This window comes from Mustela nigripes, chromosome 12, assembly GCF_022355385.1.
Source record: "Mustela nigripes isolate SB6536 chromosome 12, MUSNIG.SB6536, whole genome shotgun sequence".
Taxonomy (NCBI): Eukaryota; Metazoa; Chordata; class Mammalia; order Carnivora; family Mustelidae; genus Mustela; species Mustela nigripes.
This window is the reverse complement of record NC_081568.1, coordinates 60,800,902-60,828,613: the sequence shown is the minus strand read 5'-3', so window position 1 is coordinate 60,828,613 and position 27,712 is coordinate 60,800,902. Positions and strand designations below refer to the sequence as shown.

The 27,712-nt window shown below is 49.4% G+C and overlaps 1 protein-coding gene and 1 long non-coding RNA gene across 2 annotated transcripts in view; one reads left to right on the top strand and one right to left on the bottom strand.

Annotated features, from left to right (window-relative positions):
- The window catches only part of STK10 (serine/threonine kinase 10), a 119,452-nt gene that overhangs the window by 82,241 nt on the left and 9,499 nt on the right, over positions 1 to 27,712 (top strand). Inside the window, exons 8-18 of the mRNA XM_059417355.1 lie at positions 634 to 768; positions 2,830 to 3,375; positions 5,797 to 5,927; positions 10,011 to 10,134; positions 10,549 to 10,728; positions 14,660 to 14,752; positions 17,379 to 17,508; positions 19,181 to 19,305; positions 20,353 to 20,541; positions 21,039 to 21,164; positions 24,010 to 24,123. Of these exons, the coding sequence (XP_059273338.1) occupies positions 634 to 768; positions 2,830 to 3,375; positions 5,797 to 5,927; positions 10,011 to 10,134; positions 10,549 to 10,728; positions 14,660 to 14,752; positions 17,379 to 17,508; positions 19,181 to 19,305; positions 20,353 to 20,541; positions 21,039 to 21,164; positions 24,010 to 24,123 (1,893 nt within the window). The remainder of the gene's footprint in view (positions 1 to 633; positions 769 to 2,829; positions 3,376 to 5,796; positions 5,928 to 10,010; positions 10,135 to 10,548; positions 10,729 to 14,659; positions 14,753 to 17,378; positions 17,509 to 19,180; positions 19,306 to 20,352; positions 20,542 to 21,038; positions 21,165 to 24,009; positions 24,124 to 27,712) is intronic.
- Positions 17,473 to 24,074, bottom strand: LOC132028421 (uncharacterized). The gene is made up of 3 exons (XR_009407433.1): positions 23,985 to 24,074; positions 22,527 to 22,595; positions 17,473 to 17,559 (listed from the first exon to the last, which is right to left on the bottom strand). It is a non-coding gene; the product is annotated as an uncharacterized LOC132028421 (long non-coding RNA).

The following is a 27,712-nucleotide window of genomic DNA, read 5'->3' as shown; positions in this document are numbered from 1 at the left end:
TCAAACTTTTTTTTTTTTTTTAAGATTTTATTTATTTATTTGACAGACAGAGACCACAAGTAGGCAGAGAGGCAGGCAGAGAGAGAGAGAGGAGGAAGCAGGCTCCCCGCTGAGCAGAGAGCCAGATGTGGGGCTCGATCCCAGGACCCCGGGACCACGGCCCAAGCCTAAGGCAGAGGCCCAACCACTGAGCCACCCAGGCGCCCCTGTAGTAGGTATTTTAAAACCATGTATTAAAACCTTTTAAAAAAGAAAAAAAATGCACAGACAACCCCCCAAACATCGCTTGAGCTCCTGCTTTGGGCTTAACACTTCCTTATACATTATCCTGCTTAACCCTTATGACCTCCCTGTAGGTTTGGCACTAGCGTCTCCACTTTGGAGACGAGCCTGCAGCTCAGAGAGGAAAGCGACAGGCTGTGTTGCACAGCGGGTGGGGTCAGAGCCAGGGTTCAGCCTCTTCCTCCACACACAGGAGTCTCCAGTCTCCCTTACCAAGTGCACGTTCCCCTTGCACTCAGGGATGCCACTGGCCTTCTCTGCTTGGGAGATGGCCTTCCCTGGGCCTTCGCCTGCCCTTCCTGGCACCCTCCAGCCCAAGTGGTTCTAATCCAGATGTGTCTTGCCCCTCAGCATCCCTTCGTCAGCAGCGTCACCAGCAACAAGGCTTTGCGGGAGTTGGTGGCCGAGGCCAAGGCCGAAGTGATGGAGGAGATCGAGGATGGCCGGGAGGAGGGGGAAGAGGAGGACTCCACGGATGCCACTTCTGTAAGCCCTGGGAAAGCGGGTCCTGAGGAGGGATGGGATCCCGCAAGCCTTGGGTGGGATAGGAGGGAATCGGGGTGGGGGCGCAGGAAGGATTCCGGTTTCTCCGCAGCTTAGGGATTTTAGCCCCCAACGCCACGGGTTAAGTAAGTCAGCACATGGGCCAGAGTGAGGCAGTGGGGGTGTGTGGGCCAGATTCTGTAAGTTTTCAAGAAAGAGCCATAATCTAGATTTTCACATGGGAACTTCCAATTTTTAACAGTTCGTAGCTGACTCATTGCTTCCCTGCCTTTTTCCTGTTGTGGCTCAGATGTGAGCTCAGCACCCTGTGGGATAAATGCAGATAAAGGCTGTGCGTGACCAGAGGCAACAGGCTGAGGGCTCCCGGCACCCCAGACCCTGTCTCCCAGCCTTGAGTGCCCAGGGGCCCAGGTCTTGGCACATTTGTAACTTATCAGCAGCTTCAGCACTTGGCTGAATTTAAATTTAAATTAAAGCTAATTTAAATTTTTACAAAACATTCAAGCCGAGCAAAACAATTCTGTAGGCTGGATTCTGTCCTGAGCTGTTGCTTTCAGATCCCTGGTCTGAGCCACTTGGGAAGGGCCTCTTCCAGGAGGGAAACTTGCTGTCCAGATGGTGCCATGAAGTGTGTGAGGCAGGGGCTGGCCACGTCTGTCAGGGAATGGACGGTATAATGCCGTCTCAAGTTGAATGGAATCCTGGGAGAAGCCAGAGGCTGGCCTGAATCCTTACCAGGATGAGGAAGGGAAGCACCGAGGAGGAGGGACAGAATCAGCGCAGCAGCCATAGCCTTTTATGGAGTCCTCACTGGGTGCTGGGCACTCTGCAACTCTGAGGGGAGAACCAGGCCTCCATTTTAGAGATGGGCAAAGTGAGGCCTGACGAAAGACGTGTCTGGTTGAGCTGATAGGCGGTAGGGCCACCAGGTGTAGAAAAACCATGATGGGAGAGGGAGGTGGTGTGTCCAGAGCCTGGCTCCTGCAGAATGCAGCAGATAGCAAGGTTGGGGAGGGAGACGGAAAGCAGTCACACTGGCCTGGTTCTCCCTAGGCAGGAGGCTGATCCTGTTGCGAGGGCAGTGGGGGCTAATGAGGGTTTCAGACAAGGGCTGGGCTTTGGTGTGTTGATGACAGGATCAGATCTGAATTTTTGAACCATCATTCTAGGGGTGTTGAATAAGGAGGAGGCTTAGAGTTCCTTCTGGAAGCTTCCATATCCAAGGTTAAAACCAGTGGCCATTAGGACCCAAGGGAATGTTTCGGTGTGATTCCGTCAATATCTTATTTGAAAACAAGCAGACTAACCTGTAAAACTTAGAGATCAACGTCAGGACAACTATTATGTCAAGGGGAGAGACAGACATAGGCAGGGTGTCTCTGAGGGGGGCAGTGTTCCACTCCTGACGTGGAAGGTGGCTGTGCTCACTATATTCATTCACTGGGTGTTTATGTTTTATCCACAGAAGTGGGTGTTCTATTTCACAATGGCAATGTTTCCAGTACTTACCACCCCCCCCCCCCAGAAGCTCTAAGAAACAAAACAAAACAAAACTTTAGAAACTTCGTGGATGAGGGATTGAATCTAGCTCCTGGATGGTTTTGGTTTGGTTTTTATGCGACTAAAAAAAAAAAAGCAAACAATCCCAAAACTTGAATTAGTTCAGGTGGTATCAGGTAAAAATCCAGATTCTAGCTTGTCTCAAAAAATTGGAAGGTCTATCTCACATTGTCACAGTTAGCTGGAGCAGAGTGGCCACTGCCAACTTCAGACAAGGGATGAGCTGTCCAGCTGCCCACAGTTGTCTCTGCTTCTAGAAGGAAGAACAGGTATTCAGTTAATTCACAACAAGTAGTAATTCTATTGTTGGTAGACAGTAGGGAGTAGTGAGGACTGTGGATCACTGGAGAGGGATAACAACAATACTTCCTTGGTCCTGGCCTACTTCACCCTGTGAGTGTCTGACTTTCCGGCCCTGCTACATCTCTGACTCTTGTCTTAGACATACAATAGCATGGTTTTAACTCTTGTTTTTTTTCCTAGCCTCTGGGGAACCATACTCAAGACTCTTCTGAGGTGAGTCAGCTGAGTCTCAATACCGACAAGCTTCTCAAAGAACCATCCTTCACCCCACTGCCACCTGGCCAGCCTCAGGACAATGTGAATGGGCCCAGCCAGCCCCCTGGGGACAGATCCCTCCAAACCACCAACCCCCCAGATGCAGCTCCTGGAAATGAGAATGGCCTGGCGGTGCCAGCACCATTACGGAAGTCCCGGCCAGTGTCAATGGATGCCAGAATTCAGGTATCTGAGGAGAAGCAAGTCGCTGACCAGGAAGTGAAGCTCAGTCCAACAGCTAACAAGTCCCCAAAATCAAGCCAGAGCCGCCCCAACAGCAGTGCCCTGGAGACCTTGGGTACTGAGAAGTTAGCCAACGGCAGCCTGGAGCTCCCCACCCAGGCCGCCCCTGGCCCGTCCAAGAGGGACTCAGACTGTGGGAGCCTCTCCACCTCCGAGAGCATGGACTACAGCACCTCTCTCTCAGCCGACCTGTCCCTGAACAGAGAAACAGGCTCTCTGTCCCTCAAGGTAATGCCACCTCTTCTCCCACAGGTTTGGGGCCGGAGTGGTTAGGACGTGTTTCAGCCCAGTTTTGGTTTTAGAAGCAGTTAGCGGCTGCCTTCCATTTTAAGTGGATCATGAGGGATTGCGCTTCTGTGAAGAGCTTTGAGCTCAACTCCTAGTGTAATCTCCAGAGTATCTGAGTTCAGTCTGGGATTCAGTCATGCCGGGCGGTTGGCTCAGGTTTAAATTTCAAATTGTGTGTCCGTTTAAATCAGGTTTGGTGAAGCTCGGGTGGGAGAAGTCAAGGAGGGAAGTTTTCTTGTTTGGGGGTCTGCCGTGCGGTCCCGCAGCTGACTGGCTGAGTCATGTATAGGGAGTGGGCTGGAGGCACTCTCGGGGATTGGTTGGCCTTTCTGGAGGTGGGTAACATTGTGAACGACAGTAGCCCCTGAGCTTGAGGGCTCAGCATGGAGGCCAACACTGTGACGTGCTTAAAAGAAAACAGAGGCCCCTTCATCATCTCCATGTACAAACAAGCAGACGGAGGCTTTGGTGGGGGGCGGAGAGCTGCCCAGACCCACAGACTATGGGCTCCGAAGCCCACATGCCATTCTGCTTTCCCTCTCGAAGGGCCGACCCCGCTCCCACCCACACTGATAAATCTCAGGAGGTCCTTGAACTCGCCCTTGGCCACTTGACCAGGCCACACTGGTCAATCAAGTGATTTTAGGGATGATACTGTAGCATTTTGGTTTTTTCTCCCATTGTTTACTTGGTGGGAACCACACGGTAGAGACTGAAAAATATTTGCTAAATGAAGGGAAGTGAAAGAGGGACGAGCAGGCAGCCAGCCCAACAGTTAGCTTCAGGAGGAGAAGGAAAGCCCAGTTTGAACATGTCACCAGGATGAGCGCAGACATGAGTGGGCCCCATGGCCCACATGATGGGCCCCATGAGTGGCATTGGGGCCCATCACCTGCCTTAAGACAGGTAATCTGTCCCTCCTCTGCTTAAAAAAATACCAACCAAAAAAAAAAAAGTAATTATAAAAAAATAAAGGCCAGAGCAGGGTCTCCCCTGCCTGTTCTCAAGGGTGTCAAGAACATTCCTTTGCTGGCCGACTGGCACCAAGTCAGGGAACACGGCGGTTCTGAAAAGAGTCCACGGGCTGCGTCAGCACCCTGCAGTGGGATGAGGAGCCTGTCACCTCAGTGGAGTGAGGGGAGGGCAGGAGGTGCCGTGACCAGTGGTAGTCCTGGTGTGAGGGCTGCAGCCCTGGACTCCCTTCTTCCCCGCCACTCCCCATCTCTCACCGGTAGTCTTGAGTTGAGCCCTGGGACGCCAAGCTGGGTACCATAGGAGGACCAGAGTCGGGCATGGCTGCTCAGTGCCGGTGGTGTCTGGGGCCCCTGGAAGCCTGGGGATCGGGGGAGCTGAGCCCTCAGGGAGCGAGGGCCGGCGCTGGTCCTGCTGAGCAGGAGCGGGGCTTCAGAGCCCACTTGGGGGGAAGGAGTGCAGTACGCCGCCCTGGCCTCCCTCTCTTTTCTGGCTGGATGGCCCTTGGGGCGGAGTTGGGAACCCAGGGCTGGGCTACTCCAGGAAGGGCCTTTGGAAGCCTATTGAGGTCAGAGTGGGGATATGCTGTGCTGACTCTAGGGCAGGCCCACAGGCTCTCTGCCAAATCAGGACCAGTTTTCAGAGGGTATTTGACACCCCCCACTCCGAGTCCTGGCAGCTCTCTGTGAATACTTGCGTCTGAAATGCATGATTAGTCACAGGAGAAGGTGAAGATGGTGAATAATTCCATGGGGGCTGCTCCAGACGGGTGTGGCCTCCTGTGGAGTTCAGGTCAGCTTGGGTTTGGCTTCCAAATCAGTTAGAACTTCAGTTTCCTGGGCTCTTTGGATTTGGCACTGTGGGTAAGAGAGTGTGGTCGGCAGTCGTAACTGTCGGATATAAATACCAAGTACAGAACAGTTGCCGTGAGCTGGGCTCTGTGCTGTGTCCCCCACGCGTTCTCTCACTGTATCTCTGTAACCACCCTGGGAGGGAAGTACTGCTGTTCTCTTCCTCTGACAAGTTTTGGAAACTGAGGCTTGGGCAGGACAAGGGCCTTGCTCAGGGTCGCAGGGCCAGTGTGTGGTGGAGGGAGGATTAGAACCTGGTTCTTTCTGTTGCCGCGTCCTCTGTGTGAGAGCGCTGGCAGCCAGGTGTCGGGCTGGGGGGCAGTGTTTGAAGGCATAGATCAGGGGGAGTCGAAGGGATAAGCTCAGACACTCAGGACCCCAAGTTCAGAAGCGTGGGGCAAGAAGGGGATAATGGACAGCTATGTCTTACCTGGATTTCGAGGCTACGGGACCAAGAAGGCTGTGGGCCACACCCCTGTGTCACCCACAGATTTTTAGCTGAAATCCTGACCTTTGCCTAATGATTCGGCCCTTCCAGGACTCAAGGCTGCACAATAAAACCCTCAAGAGGACACGCAAGTTTGTGGTGGACGGTGTCGAGGTGAGCATCACCACCTCCAAGATCATCAGCGAGGATGAGAAGAAGGATGAGGAGATGCGGTTTCTCAGGCAAGCCTGGGATGGGCCGCTGATGGCGGTGATGGGGGTGTGGTGAGAAGGGAGGGTTGTAGGCTCCTTTGGTTAGCAGTGTGAAGTAAGGGATCAAGGACACAAAAGGCAACTGGTTTTGCTCCTGCACCTCCCAGTCCCCCCATCCATTCATCTACCCGTCCACCTATTTACTCCTCCACCTGCCCATCATTTACCATTCTGTCCACCCACTCATCTACTCACCATCTGACCACCCACGCATCCACCCACTCCTCCATCTGCCCACATATCCATCCACTCATCCACTTACCCATCCATCTACCTGTCTGTCCACCCACTCATCTACCCATCATCCATCTGCTCACCCACCCACCCTCCCACTTACCCATCTACCCATTCATTCACCCATCCATCCATCTACTCACCAGCCACCTATCCCTCCACTCATCTACCCACCCATCTATCTATCCATCTACTCACCTACCTACCCACCCACCATCCATCCACCCACCACCCATCTATCCATCAATCTACTCACCCACCTACCCATCCATCCACCTGCTCACCTACCCACCCACCCATCTATCCACTCATCCACCCACCCACCCCACCCATTTCTCCACTCACCCACGCACCCATCCATCTACTCACCCACCCATCCTTCCACTGACTCACTCACTCACCCATCCACTGACCCACCCACCCACACATCCTCCCACCCACCCATCTACTCACCCACCCACTCACCATCCACCCGTCCATCCACTCATTCACCCACCCACCCACCTATCCACCCGTTCATCTACTCACCCATCCATTCATCTGCTCACTCACTCCCCGATCCATTGATCCATCTACCAAGTTGGGGGACATGGTAGCAATGCAGATAGATGAGACTGTTGCCGTTGTAAAACTTACATGTAATGGGCCAACACATGACACGCAAAGTCATCCCTGTTGTGGTACATGCTGTGAAGGAAGTAATGGGTGATATGGTAGCCCCTGGGTTGAGGGAGGCTGCTCTGGGTGTGGGAGACCCCGAGTGGAGTGGCGGCGGGAGCACGGAGCGCGCTGCAAAGCTAAGGCCTGAGGATTGACTGCGGCTTAAGAAGCTGAACAGATAGGGCTGGAGTGTGGAGCGCGACAGCAGAAGTCACGTGGGCTGCGGGCCAGGGTGGAGTGCGATTTTGTCCCAGGTACAGCCAGAGTAAAAAAGCTGGAGAGTGACTGGCTCTTGTCTCCCTTCTGAAAGATGGCTCTAGCAGCTGCGGGAGTATGGGCTGTAGAGGGCAACAGTGACATAGGGTGACAGCGAGATCCTGTCCAGCCCAGCTGGGCCGGGAAGATCAGTTCAGCATACATCCTGGAGGCAAAACCAGTGAGACTGGTGAGGGGAGGAGAGTGTGAAGCAAAGCTGTCTTCTGGGAGCCACCTTTGCATTTTGGAGGAGGTAAAGCCCTCCTCGGGGAGACCCTATTTTCCCCATTTTGTTGGTTTTTTTTTTTTTTTTAGATGTTTGTTTTTATTTACTTGAGAGAGAGAGAAGAATGAGCGGCGGTGGGGAGGGCAGAGGGAGAGGGGGAAGAAGACTCCCCACTGAGGAGGGAGCCCACTGGGGGCTTGATCCCCCCTGAGATCATGACCTGAGCCAAAGGCAGACGCTTAACCAACTAAGCCACCCAGGTGCCCCTCCGCCATTTTGTAAATGAGGAAACAATTGTTTCTTGGCAGGTAAGTTATTTGCCTTGGATCATCCAGGTGAGAAGGTAGAGCTGCTATTCTAAGTAGATCTGTGTGTGTTGATGATTCCGCCAGGCTTCCACTGGACCAGAAGCTTCCTGGGGCTGCCAGGGGTAGGGGGCTTAGCTCAGGGAGGCCTTGCAGCCACAGAACTCCCCTGGGGCCTGGCCTTTGCAGGGTAAATTTATCATTAGTTTGGAGAACATTTCTAGAACATGGAACACATTTATCTTTTTAAACAGAACAAGCATCCCAAAGCCACTCGGAAGCAGTTTTAGTGCTCTGGAGCACTTTCCCCTCTAGGGACTGCAGAGAGGAGAGGCTGACTTTTCATCAAAGGTGTTTCTGCATTTCTGCATGTACACATGTGTACATACACACACACACACACACACACACACACAGGCATTCTGATCACGGGGGCTGGGGAGGCTCACAATAGAGGGTGGGAGGGAGGATGGTTGCTCTTGGAGGATGACAGCCGCTTCCATTTTCTTGGTCACCTGGAGGCGACCTGTGCTCCTAAGGCTCAGACCTCAAGGGCTGCGTTTCCATCCCATCGTCTCCTCTCTGGGCGTTTCAGGTTCCTGGGTTAAAACTGTAGACCCACTATACCCCATCTCGAATCGATGCCTGCTGGCCCTGGCCCGAGACTCCCACCCTTTTGCTAAGGAGAGGAGCTGTGTGTTGCTCAGGTTTAAAGGCGAGACATCGCAGAGTCCAAGGGCCTCGGCCTCGGTCCCGGCCCAGAGCGCCGACTGTCCTGTACACCCAGCGAGGCTGCTGGGCTGCGCGGATGTGGCAGGCTCTCTTTGTTCCCAGGCTGGCTGTCACCCCCCCACCCCACCGCCATCCCACCCCTGGCCTTCATGGATGCTAGGATGTGCAGAGAACTGGGTCACACACAGGCTTTCGAACTGTGTGACCAGATACTCACCCTCCCAGACTGAGACTTCTAGGTCAGAATTCTTTCTCTTTTTCCCTAAAATTGCTGGTGCCCAGTGATCTCTTCCTTATAGGACATCAGCCCGTCTCGGCCTGCCTTCCCTTGTGAGAACCCAGGTGGGGCAGGGAGGTAGTGTTTGAACTTGGCTGCCCACCTTCTCTTGTATTCCTTCGTTATTTTGGCCAGGGGTTATACGAGTCTTAGTTTCTTCAGAGTCGGGATTTCTGTGTCTTCATTAACACTCAACTCTCTCACTGCCCAATGAGCAGAGACTCAGGTGGAAGCTTCTTTATGTGGCTGTGGAGAGTGTCTCTGGTTTCCCAGAGAACGGGCAGCAGCCTTTGCCTCTTCTTTCTCATGATCACTACAGCAGTTTCCACTTAGTTGGTAAAAACTTAGCTTAGTTTTAGCACCCAGTTACCATGTCTATGCCTGTCAGGGAGCACAACAGGCATCCCCGTATTTAACCCTCAAAGAACCTGAGAGGTAGACACGATCTGTGCCATTTACAGAGGCAGGAAGCGGAGCCCCAGTGTGAGCTTCCTTGTTCATGTGGCAGCAGTCTCTAAAGTGACCACAGTTGTGGGCATAGAAGTAAGTACAGAGGGTTGGGGCGCCTGGGTGGCTCAGTTAAGCATCTGCCTTTGGCTCAGGTCATGGTCCCAGGGTCTTGGGATCGAGTCTTGCTTCGTGCTCCCCGCTCAATGGGCAGCCGGCTTCTCCTCCTCCCACTGCTGCTCCCCCTGCTTGTATGCTTTCTCTGTCAAAATCTTAAAAATCTTAAAAAAGAAATCTTAAAAATCTTAAAAATTTTAAACCTTAAAACCTTAGAAAAAGGCATGAACTTATTACCAGTTCTCCTCCAGAATGTATCAGTCCATACAGCAAGGTATGAAAGTATCAATTGCCCTATTCTCTAGCCTTTTAATGAAAATAGAATTTTCAGTTTGCTCCTCATATCCATATTAGGTAATTTAAAAATTCCTTTTTGTTTTTTCTTTCATGTCTATTCATGTTTTGTGTTCCTTTTTAAAAGTAGGCTCCTCCTTGGGCCTGGGTGGCTCAGTGGGTTAAGTCTCTGCCTTCGGCTCAGGTCATGATCTCAGGGTCTTGGGATTGAGCCCTGCATTAGGCTCTCTGCTCAGCGGGGAGCCTGCCTCTGCCTACTTGTGATCTCTGTCTGTCAAATAAATAAATAAAATCTTTAAAAAATAATAAATAAAAGTAGGCTCCTCCTTTTTCTCTTATAGATTTGTAAGTAGTCTCATACATTAATCATTAGTGTCTTGCCTGTCCATAAATGTCAAATTCAGCCCGAGTTCTAGTCATGCCTCTGCCCCGTCCCACGCTCCAGCCTTCCACTTCTCCAGCTGTGAGTTCTGTGGTCGCTGAGCTGCACATTCTTCACTCCTCAGGCGCCAGGAGCTCCGTGAGCTTCGGCTGCTCCAGAAAGAAGAGCATCGGAACCAGACCCAGTTGAGCAGCAAGCACGAGCTGCAGCTGGAGCAGATGCAAAAACGTTTCGAACAAGAGATCAATGTGAGTTCGAGAAAGGACGGGTCCCAGAGGGCTTCTTGTCCCGTGTTTTCTTACAGGCAGTAGGGAGCCCAGTTCATGTGATTTCCTGATCTCACAAGGCTTTGACTTGTGAACACAGAATCTCATGAAAGTCTCAGTGCTTCTCTGACTCATTTGGGAGGGTCTCCAGAAGGGGATGGACCTTTGTCAAGCACCATGCAAGAACCTTGCAAGGTAGACAGTCTGGTCTCCCTTTTGCGCAAGGAAACGGAGACTCGCAGAGGCTAGGTGGCTTGTCCCAGGTCACGTGGCAGAAGTGGTCGAGCTGGGATTCAAGTCCAGGCCTGATCAGCTCTGGGCTCGCCCCATGTCGATTCCCATCTTTCTCCTGGGTAAAAAGCAGCTTTGCTAAATTTCTCCTTCTGCTTCTTCTAGGCCAAGAAGAAGTTCTTCGACACAGAGCTGGAGAACCTGGAGCGTCAGCAGAAGCAGCAAGTGGAGAAGATGGAGCAGGACCACGCGGTGCGCCGCCGGGAGGAGGCCAAGCGGATCCGGCTGGAGCAGGACCGGGACTATACTAAGTTCCAGGAGCAGCTCAAACTGATGAAGAAGGAGGTGAGTATGTGTTGGGCAGAGGCTGGGGGTGTCTAGATTGCAAGTGATCAGAACCCCAGCTGAGCCCCGCTTCCGGGAGCTCATGTCCATGTGTCTGGATTCACGGGCCCAGCTGCCCCATGAAGAGCCACTTCTCCGTCATTTGCTGTCTTGTGTTGACTTGACTCCAAGGCAGCTTTCTGGACATCCTCCAGCCTAGCAACCCCAGCTGAAAGAGAACAGGGGAGAAGGAAGGCATGGCAGCCCAGGGGGATCTGAGATGCTTTCAGCAGAAGGGGGAGCGGGTGCTGGGGGCAAACAGCAGTCCCCTAGTTGGGACCCACGTGGCTCTTCTTCTCTTTCCTCTCCCAGCTGGAAGAGGAAGGGGAGGGTGGCAAAGAGGCAGATGGCTGGAGACAAAAGGAGAGAGGCAGATTTCCCAGCCTACCCTGGGGAAGGCATCTGGGTCCCAAAGTACAGCCCACACCTCCCTCTGTGGAGCCTGTCGCCGGCAGGCGGGGGCGTACTTGGTGGGCCGTTCCCAGTGTCCGGACAGCCTCTAAGGGTGGTCTGTGGGGCTGGCGACCTTAGAGCCCGGCTCCCAGACCGGAGTGTGTGGGCGTGACATTTGTTGTATCCAGGAGGCCTCAGGCCACTGCAGTGCCACAGCTGGGGTGAGATGTGTGGGCACAAAACTTAAGGGAGCGCCAAAAATCTTGCTCATCAAATAATATTCTAGTGTGGTGTTTTAAAATAAAAACTAACTGCAAAATATTCACGGTGAACAAAATGTCAGCTACTTGAAGTCAGCCTCCAAGAGGACCAAGATTAGTGTAAGGTAATGAGTTTGAGTCCTGCAATATAGGGCGAGATCCTGTCTGTATTTACAATTTTGATATTCATGGGGCTCCTGGGGTGCTCATAGACGTCTGCCTTCAGCTCAGGATGGTCCCAGAGTCCTGGATCGAGTCCTGTGTCAGGCCCTCCACTCTGCGGGGAGCCTGCTTTTCCTTGTCCATCTGCCTACTGCTTCCTCTGCTTGTGCTCTCTGTCAAATAAATGAAGTCTTCAAAAAAAAAAAAAATTCGATAGTCATGATTTGGGACATGAATTTTGAGATTTTAAAATGTAATTTATCTTGATTACTGAAGGTTATGGTATTCCCTTTTATGCCCGGTGGGGACACCTCATTGGCCTTATCCTTCTCCTGGCCCTCCTGCTGAGAGCCAGGCCAATGGGCTGGGTTCGATGCTGTATGAAGCACACCCCCAGCTCCAGTGCAGAGAGCAGAGGCTTGGGAGTCTGGCCTGGTTCTGAGTCTTGGCTCTGGATCACTAACTGTGTTGAGCCTTGGACAGCAACTTTCCTGGGTCCCAGTTACCTCCTATCCAAATGAGAGCTACTCAGCACCTCTTGTATGGCCTATCCACACGCAGGGCACTGTGCTAGGTGCTGGGTGTACTGAGCAAAAGAGATAGGAACCCTGCTCTCAAGATGTCATTCACTGCCACAGAAGCCAGGAGGTTTTGGCCATTAGAGATGTACATTTTCTATACCCGTCTTTTTCTCCTTTCCTTTTGGCAATCCCCAAAACACGAATGTTACACCTTTGGTATTTTCCCGTAAGTCTCTAAAGCTTTAGTCTTTGTCATCCTTTCTCTTGGTTGTTCATGTTATATAATTTTTATTACTCACTCTTCAAATTACTGGCCCCTCTGTCACCTCCACTCCACCCCAGCTCTGCCCATTGCTTTCTGTGTTTCATGTCAGATGCTGTATTGTTTGGTCCTAAGTTTTTTGTGATCCTCTTTTTTGAAGATTTTATTTATGTGAGACAGAGAAAGGGAGAGCACGTGCCTGTGTGCAGGGGTGGAAGGGCAGAGGGAGATGGAGAAGCAGACTCTGCACTGAGCAGAGTCCGATGTGGGGCTCGATCCCATGACCCTGAGATCATGACCGGAGCTGAAACCAAGCATCACATGCTTAACTGGCCGAGCCACCCAGGTGTCCCTTGTCTCTTTTTTAGGGTTTGTATTTCTCTGTGGCAACATTCTCTCTTTCCATTAACCTCAGGTATGTTTACCTTCACCTGATGGAGTGCGGTTACAATAGCTGCCTTTAAGTTTTTGTCTGGTAATTCTAATATCTGGGTCATCTTGGAATTGGCATGTGACGATTATTTTCTTTGAAATTCAGTCCAATTTCCTAATTCTTTGTATGTAGAGTCATTTTGGATTTACTGACATTTACTGATCACTGACATTTTGAATGTTACGGTCTATATACTCTGGGTCCCATTAGAATCTGGAGAATGTTGACGACTTTGTTTTAGCAGTTAGATCCTGGTAGGCTCAGAGCACAGGGTCTGTCTTGGCTTGAGGGTGGTGGCTCCCATCATTGTGTGGTTTTCAAAGCCCCTGCTATACTGCTTTGGGTCTGCTTTGTACCGCTCAGCTCAGGTGAGCTTGAGATGTGTGTGCGCTCACCCACAGAATTAGGGTTTCCCTCCTTCTGCTGCCTTCTCTCTGGGTTTCTTTCCACACGCTGTCTGACCTGCCCAAGCCTCTTTTCCCGGTCCTCTGCCAGAACATGAGGTTTCTTATGGAGTTTGAGTCGCTGTTCTCACCACACCACCGTGCAGGTTTAGGACTGGTGCAAAGCCAGGAGCGCAAAAGGAAAAAAACCAGGAAACTGAAAAATTAGGAGACTCGCCCCTGTTCTAACCTCTTCTCTAAGTTTTGACTCCTCCAATGGCCACCTGTTTTTGTTTACTTTTCAGAGCCCTCGGGTAGTTGTTTTTCGTATTTTACCCAGGGTTTTTCATTGTTGTCAGCAGGAGAGAGAGGCTGCTTTGGCTTACACTCACTAGGCCAGAAGACCTCCCCTGGAATGTACTTTTGATCCTGGACTGTATTTTCCTAGCAGCGGCTCCTAAGAGCCCTTTGTCAGTGAGTTTTGGGGTGTCAGGGACTTGTTAAGGTGTGGGTTCCTCAGAACTCTGAAAAACTCTGGGTGCCTTAGAGAGAACTATCATGAATCTCTTCTCCCTCTTCTGTTATAAGAAACAGAAGCCCATTTCCAGCTGACTTGAAAACACTTACTAGCTTCTGACCAGGAGGGCAGAAGTGTCACCAGGAATCCTTCCTTTTCAGGTTTTGGTATTGCTTCCTGGCACTGAGTTTAGTCTCAGGCAGGCACCTCTGGGGTGACCCACTATGGCCTCCATCCTCCCAGTTTAGCAACCCCAGAGGATAGACAGCCGCTTTCTTCGATGGTTCTAGCACACATCCTAAAGCTCTCACCGGCCCAGCGCAGCGAGAGTCACGTGTTCACTTCTGAACCAGTCCCCAAGGCCAGGGCATGGAGTACGGTGACTGACAGCCTGCGTCCTGTGTCCGGCCTAGAGCCAGATGGAGCCAGGCAGGTGCTGTCAGCCCCACCTGAACTTCAGGCACTGAGGAGCCGGTATCTGAAGTGTGTGTTGTCTTTTCCAGGGAGATCGCACCCCTGAGGGGTTAAAAATAGCTTCAGTTATTATAATGGCTTAACAGATTCACAGTTTATCTGTGGGGTTAGCATTTCATGGGGGCAGGTAATGAGGAAGAAAATGTCTAAAAAGGCTTCTGACGGGACAGTACTGGACGAAGGTGAAGCAAGGCTGCCCCTCTGAGGGAAAGGGAGGTGCTGCCATCAGAAGGGGGCTGGACTGCAAATAGCAAAAGCTGCACCTCTCGCTCTGGGGGAGTCCAAAGCCAGAGCCAGCAGCAGACCGGAGTAGGCCTGTCGGGACCCCTGTCAGAGGGGCTTGGTGGAGAGTGCGGTTGGGGGCCGGTGTCTAGAAAGCTGAACCTCACCTTTGGTCTTCCTGACCCAGGAGTTCAGGGGTTGAAGACTTATTTTCTAGGAAATGTGAGGGAGCCTGACCCTGCCACTCTCTGCTGTTTTGATGCAGGTGAAGAACGAGGTGGAGAAGCTCCCCAGGCAACAGCGGAAGGAGAGCATGAAGCAGAAGATGGAGGAACATGCGCAGAAGAAGCAGCTTCTCGTGAGTCCTTGCCCCTTCGTCGGGGGCCAGAGGGGTGGGAGAGTCCCAGGCTTGAGACCCTCAATGATGAAGTTCCCCCTCAATGCCCATGCCTTGCCCCTTGCATACCCATCTCTCATTCTGAGTGCTTAAATCCAGCCTATCCTTGTTAGCACCTCCCCCATGCAGCCTTCCTTGACTGCTCTCACTCCGGCTAGGAGTAAGCTCCCATTTCTGGACATTCCAGCTCTTTACATCCCCCTCTTCCAAAGTGTTTCATGCCTCCTGCCTTGTCTTAGGGTTGTGTGTATGTCCTACCTCCTTGAATAACCCAGTACATCCACCAGCCCACTTAGCATCTTTTGGAGTCTCATACATCAAACCCACAATCTCCCGGACCTGGCCCAGTTCTTGGATTCTGAGGGGGCACCGCCTTCCATCCTGCTGTCAGGCCAGAAACCTTGTCATTCCTGATACCTCCTTTTCCTCCAACCTTTATCATTTCCTGAAAACCTGGATTTAAAAAAAAAAAAAAAAAAAAAAAGCCCCAGACTGTCTCTGGGTCTATCCACTTTGTCTGCATCTCTATGACTTCTGGCTAGGGTCATCTTTTGCCTGAACTGCTGCAGTAGCCTCCCAGCTAGTCTCCCTGCTTCCTTTCTTGCTTTCCTACAGTTTTCTCTCCCACCAGCCAATGCAATAAACACAGATTCCAAATCTGATCATGTCACCCTCCCCCCTATAGTCTTGTGTCCTGAGAACCTTCTGTGGCTCCCACTTTGTTCATAAGATAGGCCAACCTCCTTATGTGCTTACAAAGCCCCGTGGGTCTAGTCCGGCCAGCCTCTCCCAGCTTGACTCAGTCGCCTCTGCCCCAGCCTCACTAGCCTTCTTTGTAGCCCTTGTCAGACCATGTGCTCATTTTTCTCCCAGTATGGAGTCTGTATATTGTCCTTCCTCTGCCCCCAAATGTACACTTAAAAATGCTTTGTATACTATCTGGTGTAGCATTCATGGCTTACCAGGGTAGGTGGTATTTGGTTTTCCCTTTGCAGAGGAAGAAACAAAGGCTCAGGGGGGTGACTCTCCAGAATTAGCAATATGGGGCACGGCCCCAAACTCAGTCTGTCTCCAGACTTCGTGTTTTCTCCAGGACACCATCATTCTGTCCTATAGCCTGTCCCTTGATGCTATCATCAGAAAAAAGAATTCCAGGCTGGGGAGGGTGGGGGAGATGGCCCCCCATCCCCACACAGGGAGAGGAGACTGGCTCTTTAAGGAGGCCATTTTGGTAGTGGTATCAAGAGCCTCAAAAATATGCACATTGTTGGCCTGGATTTTCTGTTTCTAGAGACTAATCCTGAGGATAAATCATCGCAGAGGTTTACAAACAGTTCCCAGAGGCTGAAGAGCAGCACCATCTAAAATAGAGACAACCTGGAAACAACCCATTAAGTATTGGGTGAATAAGCTAGGGTATACCTGGGCCATGAAGTATTTTCAGCCATTAAAACTCATTTGATAGAGGATTACATTAGGACATGGAGCGGTATTTTTCATTTTAAAAAAATTACAGTAAAACAGACATAACAGAATTTAGCATCTAAAGCATTTTTAGCGTCTAGTTCAGTGGTATTAAGTACATTCACCCCATCGTGCCAACCATCCTCACCACCCCTTGCCAGAAACCTTTATCTGGCGAAACTGAAACTACCAAAGAAGTAGTAACACCCCATGATAACCCTCCCCCAGTCCCTGGCAACCACCGTTCTACTTTCTGCCTCCACAAATCTGACCTCCTAAATGTGGGAACATATGGCATTTGTTCTTTTGTGTCTGCTTTACTTCAGTTTAGCAGGCCCTTGAGAGTCACCCATGTTGTAGCACACGTAAGAATCTCCCTCCTTTTTCAGGGCCGAGAAATATTCCACAGTCTATCTATACTACATTTTATTAATGCGCCCTTCTGTCTGTGGATAGTTGTTTCCATCCCATAGCTATGGTGAATAATGCTGTTACGAACATGGGTATACAAATCTCTAAGTCCTTTTGCAGAAACATGTTTGTATAGATAAACCCAAACCAGCTGCTACTCCTGGGTAATATGATTCCTGGGCATTTTTGTTTCTGCCTATGTGTTCCCTAAAGTTTTTAAATTTTAATTTTTTAATTCTTTATGATGGCAAATTAAAAACATAGGCAGAAAGAGGTGCAACAGGAACCCCCTCATTACCTGATCTCCGGAATTAGGAACGCCTGTCCCCTTACTCCCCCACCCTTCTGTGTTATTTTGAATCAAACCCCACATATCCTATCATTTTACTTGTAAATGTCTCAGTATGTATCTTTAAAAAATAAATCCATAATACTATAAATGTACCTAAAACTTTAAGTATTTAACAATAATTACTGACATATTTACATTTGAATTATTATTTCCATTTCCAATTGTCTCATTAATTCTGTTTTACAATTTGTTTGAATCAGGGTCCACATAAAGAGCACATGCCACAACTGGTTGACGTGTCTCTAAGTCTCACATTTCCACATGTTTTCTTCGCTGCTTGTAATGACCTATCTTCTGTAATAGCAGTAGAGAGCGAGGTGCCGAAGCCAGTGCTAAAGGTCTATTCTCTCTCCCACACAGGACCGGGACTTCCTGGCCAAGCAGAAGGAGGACTTGGAGCTGGCGATGAAGAAGATCACTGCTGACAACAGGCGGGAGATCTGTGACAAGGAGCGCGAGTGTCTCACTAAGAAGCAGGAACTCCTTCGAGGTGGGCGCCAGAGAGTGGGCTCTGTTAGGAACTGCAAGGTGCTTCTCCACCCTAAAAAGAAAAGACATTCCTTCAGGGCAAAATGTGGGGACAGCCTGCCTGAAGTTGGGGCTGAGGCACAGAAACCAGTTGTCACCAACACTATTTGACATTATTCCTGATGTCGAGGAAGGAAGAAAGAAAGAAAGCGATGGAGCGGGTAGAAATTGTAATAGGTCCACTGGGTGAACAGGGTACCGGGGGTCGGACAGTATTGAGCCCCGTATGAGAGCTATCATGTATCGAGTGACTACTTTGCCAGGCTGTGTGCCAGTCCTCATGGCTCAGTCTCCTTAAATCTTCACCTTATGCAACAAAGTGTTCTTGTAGACGAGGAAACGGAGGCTTGTGGAGCGACTGTGCTGTGGCTGGGGTTGCTCTGCTAATGCATGGTAGAGTAGGCCTTGACCGCGGATCTCCTCTTGAAGCCGGGCTCCTAACCACCCTGACACCCTGACAGGTTTGCATGCCGGCAGATTCCTCACAGCCCAGGACCTTCTGGAGACCCCAGTGTAGACCACTCACAGAGGGAAGGCTTCTGTATCTGGATGGGGTCACTTGGCAGGGTGGGGTCCTGGGATAGAGCTCTGAAGGGCAGCTCAGCTTAGGGTCTTTCTACTGCCCGAGCTTTATCTCATCTAGTTTGGTGTGGTGTTGTGGGGTGTGCAAAGCAAGTGGGCTCTCAGTGGCCAAAAATCTGTTGTTTGAGCTGCATGTATAACAGTTGGATGGTGAAAATTTGAGTGTGGCGCCTGTGGGCTTTTGAGCCAACAGAGCAGCCTGTTGTGAAGAAGTAAACAACATAGGGCCGAGGTTCCCACACTGTCTCTTGCTTACTGACACAGCAAAGCGCTGTGATGGCTCATGCAGCCGAGCAGTGTGGACCCCTCAGTACTTGGGGATGGGGCTGCGAAATGTCGCCCCTGGTGTTCTTGTTCTGAGGAGCCACAGATGTTGCCCTCATTTGTTTTTTTGTCCCCCAATATCGAGAAGACCCACCCTCCTTAGGGGACAGTGGTTCTGGTTTTGGTCAGGAAGCCAAATCACCATTCCGATTACCATGGGCAGCTCCAGTGTTCCCAGAACAGGAATGCAGTGACCTAAACTGACCATTCTTCGTGGGTTGAGCGCAGCCTGCTATGTGTCTCTCGGGGCCTGAGGTTCTCCTCTGACACCGGTGCCCTGCCTGTGGCTGAGCAGAGGATCCGATCATAGACTTCCAGTGATAAAATGCCAGATACTGCTATCTCAATGATGTTTATATAAGGGACGTGCAGTGGCCAAGGAGAGTGTCCCACGTTTTCCAAAGGACAAAATAGTGACAGAGAGCTGTCCTGGCTTCTTCATGAAGCTCCATGAGCCCTTCCCACCTGCCCGTTAAGAAACACTGAACATAAATATGTCTCCCGAGAACACTTCTCCCTCTGTGGTGTGGTTGTACGCATTTGGCAGAAGCAGGAGTAGAGGCCTGCAGAAGGTTTGTTACCTGTCCCAAATCCTAGTGAATGAGAGCAGCTCTAACCTAGGTCTCTGGTTTCTCTGGCTTCTGACTCTGGTCACTTCCTGGTGTACTGCTCTCCTGGCCCAGTGGGGCTCTGGCCATAAGCGTCTCATCAGGCCTCCTCCTTCACAGACCGGGAGGCCGCCCTATGGGAAATGGAGGAGCATCACCTGCAGGAGAGGCACCAACTGGTGAAGCAGCAGCTCAAAGACCAGTACTTTCTCCAGCGGCATGAGCTGGTGCGCAAGCATGAGAAGGTGAGGTCCCTGGCTGGGCGGGCCACCAAGGCTGCCACCAAAAGGACTGGGTAGGGCCGTGAGGCCACGCCGTGACAGGGCGCCACTTGAGTATGATCTGTGCTCCCAAGAAGAGCCAGGTTTTGGTCGCAGTGGGGCCCCAGGAGGTTCTTGGGGGATGTCCTGCCTCAGGTGGAGGCGCTAGGAATAGGGAAAACCATGTAGGGAAGCAGATGGCAGCTCCCTCACGGACTCCTTAGGGTGTGTCTTTCACTTTTTTCCCTTCTCCCTCATCTTTCCATTTCCTCCTTATCGCTCTCTTTTGCACGCATTCCCTCAGAGTGCTTTTAAGTATCAACTTAAACCACTTCTGCTGGGAAGCCTTCCTTAACCCCCTCAGACCAGGCAAGGGCTCTACTCTGTGAGGCCAGAGCGCCCTCTACTTCTGTGTAATTGTCTGTCTTGGTTTGATTCCCTTAGTGGGAACAACGACAGACAAACCAAGCTATGGATGTACAGCCAGTGGGTAATTACAATTCCTAATCTAAATGCAATGATGGCGGTCAGCACAGGACTATGGCAGCTCTAATAAGGGTGCCCAACCTGGCTAGGAAGTCAGGGGAAGCTCCTTGGAGGAGGTGACAGCCTGCCAAGTTTTGAAATACAAACAGGTGTTAGGCGAAGGAAAAACTCAAATTTAATAGTGCTTTTAATTGACACCTGCCATCAAGAATGATGAACCATCCCTGTCTGTGTATTTTGTTCTGTGGTATTAGCTTTAATGGCATGTGACCACAGATCATATGAGAAGGCATTTAGAAGGTAAAAATCCCAAACATTTACAAAAAGCAACATTTTCTGTTCTCACTTAAGAAATTTAACAGTAGAAGTAAAACGATAGCAGCCTTGCTCTGCCGGGTACTTGGGACCACATGGATCCTGGATTCTGGAATAGTGCATGGCAGCCTTGGGCCTCTCCTTGCACACACTGCCCCCCTCCTCGCCCCCTGCCCCAGGGCCCAAAGCACATGTGACCATGAACTTGGCCCTGGCCGGCTGTCCCCTCAGGAGCGGGAGCAGATGCAGCGCTACAATCAGCGCATGGTGGAGCAGCTGAAGGTGCGGCAGCAGCAGGAGAAAGCGCGGCTGCCCAAGATTCAGAGGAGCGAGGGTAAGACGCGCATGGCCATGTACAAGAAGAGCCTCCACATCAATGGCGCGGGCAGCGCCTCGGAGCAGCGCGAGAAGATCAAGCAGGTGGGGCTCCGCGGGTGTGCTGGAGCTGGGGGCCTGCACCTTCTGCGGCTGGGAGGGATGGAAGAGAGAGCTGCAGGGTGGGGGCGTGGAGGAGGCGTGCCAATCACCCCCTCATCAGCTGCTCTGCTGGACTGTTCCCTCTCAGATGATGGTGCTTCGATCCCGTGGCTTCCTCCACTGGTAAACCCCGTCCTCTAGCATCTACCGAGACCCCACTTGTGCGTCATCCATGTGGCTTGGGGACATGGGGTCGGTGGCCCTGGGCTCCTCTGATTCCTGAGTAGTGGCCATGTCACAACAATACCGTGTCGTGTCCCCACCAGCCTGGGTCTCCGCTCAGGAGGAGGATAGAGCCTGAATGGTGTAGGGCACTTGGGTTATGCACAAAGCAGTCCCTCTGACAGGGTGTTCTAGAACAAATGGTGGAGGTACCCCCCAACCCCCAGTGGCCCAGCCAGGCCTGTGGCCCTCTGAGGCACTCACTATCTCTGTGGCAGTTCTCCCAGCAAGAGGAGAAGAGGCAGAAGTCAGAGCGGCTACAGCAGCAGCAAAAACATGAGAACCAGATGCGGGACATGATGGCACAGTGTGAGAGCAACATGAGCGAGCTGCAGCAGCTGCAGGTACCGCCCTCCCTGCCCCCTCTTCTTGGACTGCCTCAGTTTCCCTCAAAGAAGTCCTCTCTCAGGGACCAAAAACTACAAACAGGGAAGGAGTCTCCTGAGAGGAGCCGGGGCTAAAACAATTTCCATCCTGCTTTGGCCAAATCCCATCACCTCCCAGGCTCTAGTTCCTGCCTCCACAGAGTGGGTATGGGCTGGGGGAGATAATTCCCATTTTGTAGGATGGGGGTGAGGATTTGTAAATGAGATGACTGAACTGAAAGTGCTTTGCCTGGGGCCTGGCAGTTGCATGCTGCTGGGTGTCTTCGGACACATTGTCCCGATTATCCTAACGCCAAAACCAGGCATTACAAAGAAAACAGTAAACCACTCTCTCTCATAAACACAGATGCACAAATCCTCAACAAAATATTAGCAAATTGACTGCCACAAATCTAAAAAGAATGTAAGTGGGCTTTATCCCAGGCTGGTTCAACGTTCAAAAACTGACGTAATCCATAACATCAACAGGCTACAGGAAAGGCACATGATCATATAGAAAGAGCATCTGACAAAACCTAACACTCATTCATGGTAACACTCTTAGTAAACTAGGAATAAAGGGGAACTTCCTCAATTTGATAAAGAACACACACAAAAACCTACAGCTCAGATCATCCTTAATGGCAAGAGGCTCAGGGAACGCGATCCTGGTGTTGCCAACCTCCTGGTGACCCCTTTCCCCAGGGAGATCCTGAACTCTTCAAGATTCCTGACTCCTGAGCTTGACCCATGCCTGAGGGGTGCCACCCCAGGAGCTGGTACCGGGAGCCCCCTTGTGGTAGAGCCAGGCATTGCCATACGTGAGGAATAGGCAGGTTCAAACCTCTGATTTCAGGAAATTGCTCAGGCTGTTAGACCCATCTGGCAATTTCTGGAGAGGCAGAGAGGCATGGAGAAAACATGACAGGCATTGAAGACTGTCAGGTAGGGACCCTGCCCCATATTGCTCTGTGAAATTTAGCCAAACCCCTCACCTTCTGCATCTGTTTTCCCCATCCCTGCCTCATGGAGTTACTGGGAGGATTAACTGAGAGAACCCATACAGAATCCCAGGGGCCCAACTCCTGGCAGGTCAAAGGTACTCTGTACTTCTAGGATTATTGTTTCTAACTAAACATTTCTTAAACCCTCAGAAGCCAGAGAATGAAACCCAAAACGAAAAATCCCCCAATGGGTTTCACTCTTCCAACTCAATAGGGTTGGTGTATCTGGATGAAAGTGCTTTCCCCTTGCTTTAGATTCTCTGTGAGGAATCAACAGGGACTTGTATCTTTTGCTTGTGAGAAATTCTAAGTAACTTTTTTGAAGCAGATAACTTACCTAAGAGAACAGTAAAGTTGGGAATGCGTCAGTCAGGTCCATGTCCTCATCCTTACCACAAAATTTCTTCTGAGGAAATGACATAAGATATAGAAAATTACATATATAGTTATCTTAGCTCTGGCTGCCATAACAAAATACCAGTCTGGGTGGCTTAGGTTTATTTTCTCACAGCCTAGAAGGCTAAAATCAGCTTCCGGGTGTGGTTGGGTTCAGCCTCTCTTCCTCGCTTGCAAATGGCCTGCTTCTTGCTGTGTCCTTACATGGCACAGAGAAGGAGAAAGCCACCTCTCTAGTCTAAGACACTAATCCCATAATGACGGTCCACCCCTAGGATCTCAGCTAAACTTAATTTTTCCCTAAAGGGCCACTCCAAATAGCATCACAGTGGGGATTAGGGCTTCAACATATGAATTTTGGGGAGACACAATTCAGTCCAAAGCACACAATGCAGTGCTATTTATTTATTTTTTATTTTTTTTAAAGATTTTATTTATTTATTTGACAGAGAGAAATTACAAGTACACTGAGAGGCAGGCAGAGAGAGAGAGAAGGAAGCAGGCTCCCTGCCGAGCAGAGAGCCCGATGTGGGACTCGATCCCAGGACCCTGAGATCATGACCTGAGCCGAAGGCAGCGGCTTAACCCACTGAGCCACCCAGGCGCCCCAATGCAGTGCTATTTAAAAGAGTGAAAATTAAGGGGTGCCTGAGTGGCTCAGTGGGTTAAAGCCTCTGCCTTCGCCTCAGGTCATGATCCCAGGGTTCTGTGGGATCAAGCCCCACATCGGGTTCTCTGCTCAGCAGGGAGCCTGCTCCACACCACCCACCCACCTGCCTCTCTGCCTACTTGTGATCTCTATCAAATGGATAAATAAAACCTTAAAAAATAAATAAATAAAACAGTGAAAATTAAGAGCAACCTAAGTGACCAGATGTAGGGGAGTGTTCGAATTTGATGAATCCACACTGGGATACTGTGTAGGCATTGAAAATGATTAAGAAAAATGTTAATTCTTTGTAGAAATATTTACATTGTAATGTTAAGGGTTGGGGGAAGCAGGTGTCAGAAGTGTATAATATAGGTTGAGCTGAACAACATCTAAATTTTTGCAGTGGGTGCCTCTAGTGGTGGGATTTGGGGACTTATTTTTATTTATTGTTAATAGTTTTATAAAAATGACATAAGTGTTCATGTTGAAGAATTCAAACAGTGCAAAAAAGCACCAAGAAGAAAGATGCAAATTACTGTAGCTCCCACCACATAATAAGAACTATTAACATGAATATTCTGAAATATTCCTCCAGGCGTTTCTTCATATCTGTGTATAATAGGTATAGAGTTTCTATAAAATTATAATCAAGGAGCAGAAGTAAGAAATGAATAATGCTGATGTCAACAGGTCTATAGCATGAAGTCTGTGTTAGCCCTTTGCACCTCTGCCTTCTGAGTTTTTTACCTGTTCTGCCTGGAATTTGTTCCAGAATGAAAAGTGTCACCTCCTGGTAGAACATGAAACTCAGAAGCTGAAGGCTCTAGATGAGAGCCATAACCAGAACCTGAAGGAATGGCGGGACAAGCTTCGGCCACGCAAAAAGGTAACCATGTCTGGGCTTCTGGGCTTGATGGTAGGCTCTCCTCCATGCTGAGGCACAGGTGTCTGCCTACAATGTGAATACAGATATAAATAAGTAACAGATTTATAGATTTACTTGAAGAAATTGGCTCCTAGGTTTGTGGATGGCTGGTAAGTCTGAAACCTGCAGGGCAGGTTGGAGATTCAGGGAAGAGTTGATGTTGCAGTTGCGAGTCCTTGGACAGTCTGCAGGCAGAATTCCTTTTTCCTTAGGGGGACCTCAGTTGTAAGGCCTTTGACTGTTTGGATGAGGCCCACCCACATTCGGGAGGGTAGTCTGCTTTACTCAGAGTCTACAGAGTTAAATATTAATCACATCTAAAAGTTCCTTAACGGGGCGCCTGGGTGGCTCAGTGGGTTAAGCCTCTGCCTTTGGCTCAGGTCATGGTCTCAGGGTCCTGGGATCGAGCCCCACATTGGACTCTCTGCTTAGCGAGAAGCCTGCTTCCTCCTCTCTCTCTCTCTCTGCCTGCCTCTCTGCCTACTTGTGATCTCTCTCTCTCTCTGTCAAATAAATTTAAAAAATCTTAAAAAAAAAAAAAATAAAAGTTCCTTCACAATGACCTCTCCCTGGGGGTTTGACCAAACAACTGGGTGCCATGCCATACAAGGCTGACACATAAAATTAACCATCAGAGGGCCTCGGTGTGGTCAGTTATAAAGTGGATGTGGATATTGTACAGTGTGATGAAGTCCACAGCCAGCCCCTAGTAAAGGCCAAGGACATACTTACTTCCTTCCACTCCCAACCTCTCTGAGGAGAGAGCTGCCCTAACTGCCCTTGGTCAGGTTTCCAGAGGCCCTGAGGTTTGTTCTGCCATCACACATCTGCTCTGCTTGTTCTAACTGTGGTCTGGACAAGAGGCAGCTGCCCACCTCAGCTGCCTGATGGCCCTGGAAGTCCTTGAAGTGAGGCTCCCCTACCTGTGCTAATGGAGCTTTCTGTCTGGAAGCTGGCCACAGTCCCAGACCTTCCTCTTAGCAGGCCCATGTTCACCATTCTCTGTAGTCACGGCCTGTTGGGACTTTTGATCCTTGACAACTCAAATCAATAATGCTCCTGCTAACATACATTGACTCTGGTATCAGGAAATAAATGTTCATTTTGGTTCTCTTAACCTGGGTGTTCTATACCCTTGGCACGTCCTGGGAGAGAGTTTGAAAATGAATGATCACGTTGCCTCTGACAGCTGCCTCATATTTGCAAGGCACCTGGGTTTAGGGGAGGCACCACAGTGTATGTCTGGACAGCCATACTGGATTTTGCTTGTGGGCCTGCTATTATGCAGAATTCTTTTATAATTTTATTTTTTAAGATTTTATTTGAGAGAGAGAGAGGTGGGGGAGACCCCAAGCAGGGGGGAGGGGCAGAGGGAGAGGGAAGAGTGAGCTTCCTGCTTAGCAGAGAGCCCGATGCAGGACTTGATCCTGGGACTCTGGGATCATGACCCCAGCTGAAGGCAGACGCTTAACGAACTGAGACACCCAGGCATCCTATTTTATAGAATTCTTTGTAGAACTGTCTGTCATTAGCTACCTGGGTTACTGTTGGAACATGGGACCAGAGTGATATGACTTTTTTATACTCTTGCATTATAATTTATAGTCTTGAGCTATACAGGGGCAGGGGAAGTGACTGTACACTATACAATAATTTTAGAGAAATTCAGACTTACTTCTGTCAAATAAGTACAGAATATCTGGTAGCATAAATAATTTAAGTGTTGGTTGGGTGACAGTTAACACAGAATATGGCCTCAGACAAGTCTTCCCTTCCCAATCTTGCTTTTTAGGGTATAAAATGTAGATAACCTTGCTTCCCTTAAAGCAAGTGTTAGTAAACTATTGTCCATGGGCCAAATCTGGCCTACCATCTGTATTTATTAAAGTTTTATTGGAAAACAGCCAAGCTCATTATTTTCCATATTGTCTCTGGCTGATTTTGTACTACAACGGCAGCTGAGTATTTGTGACAGAGACCTCACAGCCTGTAAAGTGTAAAATATTTATAATCTGGCCCTTTACAGCAAAAGGATTACAGATTCCTGCCTCAGGTTATATAAATGAATGTATGGGGTAGGCAGAGGAGAGCAGTGACTCAGAGCACAGGCTTTGGAGTAAGACAGGCATGAAGTAAAGTCGTGGCTCCCCTATTACTCTCTGTGAAACCCTGGGCAAGTTATTAAACCTCTCTGCTCAGAAAGTGGTAGCTTTGATAACTAAACTGTTATACCTATAGCACAGATCACAAACTGAAACTGGCTTACAGGTATTAGGTTTGGCCAATATATAGAAACTTAAAAGTTTTTTGAAACTTGCCAACCTTGGGGCGCCTGGGTGGCTCAGTTGCTTGAGTGTCTGCCTTCAGCTTGGTTCATGATCCCAGGGTCCTGGGATCGACCCTTACATTGGGCTCCCTGCTCAGCAGGAGCCTACTTGTCCATCTTCCTCTACCTGCTGCTCTCTCTTGTGCTGGTGTGGTCTCTCTCAAATAAATAAAATAAAGAAAAAAAAAAGGAAAGTTGCCAACCTTTAGAATAAGCACAGGCATACCTGTTTCATTATACTTCACAAACAATTGTGTTCCCCCTTCAAAACTAATGGTTTGTGGCAACCCCATGGTGAGTATCTCCACCAGTGTCATTTTTCCAATAGCATTTGCTTACTTCATGTCTCTGTGTCACATTTTCATAATTCTTACAACATTTTGAACTTTTCATTATTATTATGGTGATCAGTGATCTTATTATCATACTTGTTTTGGGGTGCCATGAAAGTTGACCACAAAAGATGGTGAACTTCAAAACAAGTCTCAATAAATTTAAGAAGACTGAAATCATATCATGCATCTTTTCCAACCACAAGAGTATGAGACTGGAAATTAATCACAAGAAAAAAAAAAAACCTGAAAAAATAGGAAGTTGTGAAAACTGGACACCATATTACTGAATAAGTAATAGGTGAACGAAGAAATCAAAGAGGAAAAAATGGACACAAATGAAAATGAAAACACACTGGCTCAAAATCTTTGGAGTTCTAAGAGGAAAATTTAATCTCAATAGTGATACTGGCTAATCTCAAGAAACAAAAAAAATCTCACATAAACAATCTAAAAGAGCTAGAAAAAGAACAAAGCCTAAGGTTAAGAGAAGACAGGAAATAATAATCATAAGAGCTTTAAATGAAATTGAGAATAACAGATCGACAGGAAAAAAAAATCAATGAAAACTAAGAGCCACTTCTTTGAAGAGTTAAACAGAATGGATAAACTTTTAGCCAGTCTCAGCAAGAAAAAAAGAGAAAGGACCCAAATAAATAAACACCCCAGAAATAGAAAGGGTTACATGAGAATAGTACAAAACATTATATGCTAACTAGAAGAAGTGGATAAATTCCTAGAAACAATCTTCTAAAACTGAATCAGGAATAATTAGAAAACCTGGAACAGACCAATTACTGGGAATGAAATCGAATTGGTATGCAAAAAGCTACCACCACCACCAACAACAAAAACCCAGGGCCAGAGGGATTCACAGTGAATTCTACCACAC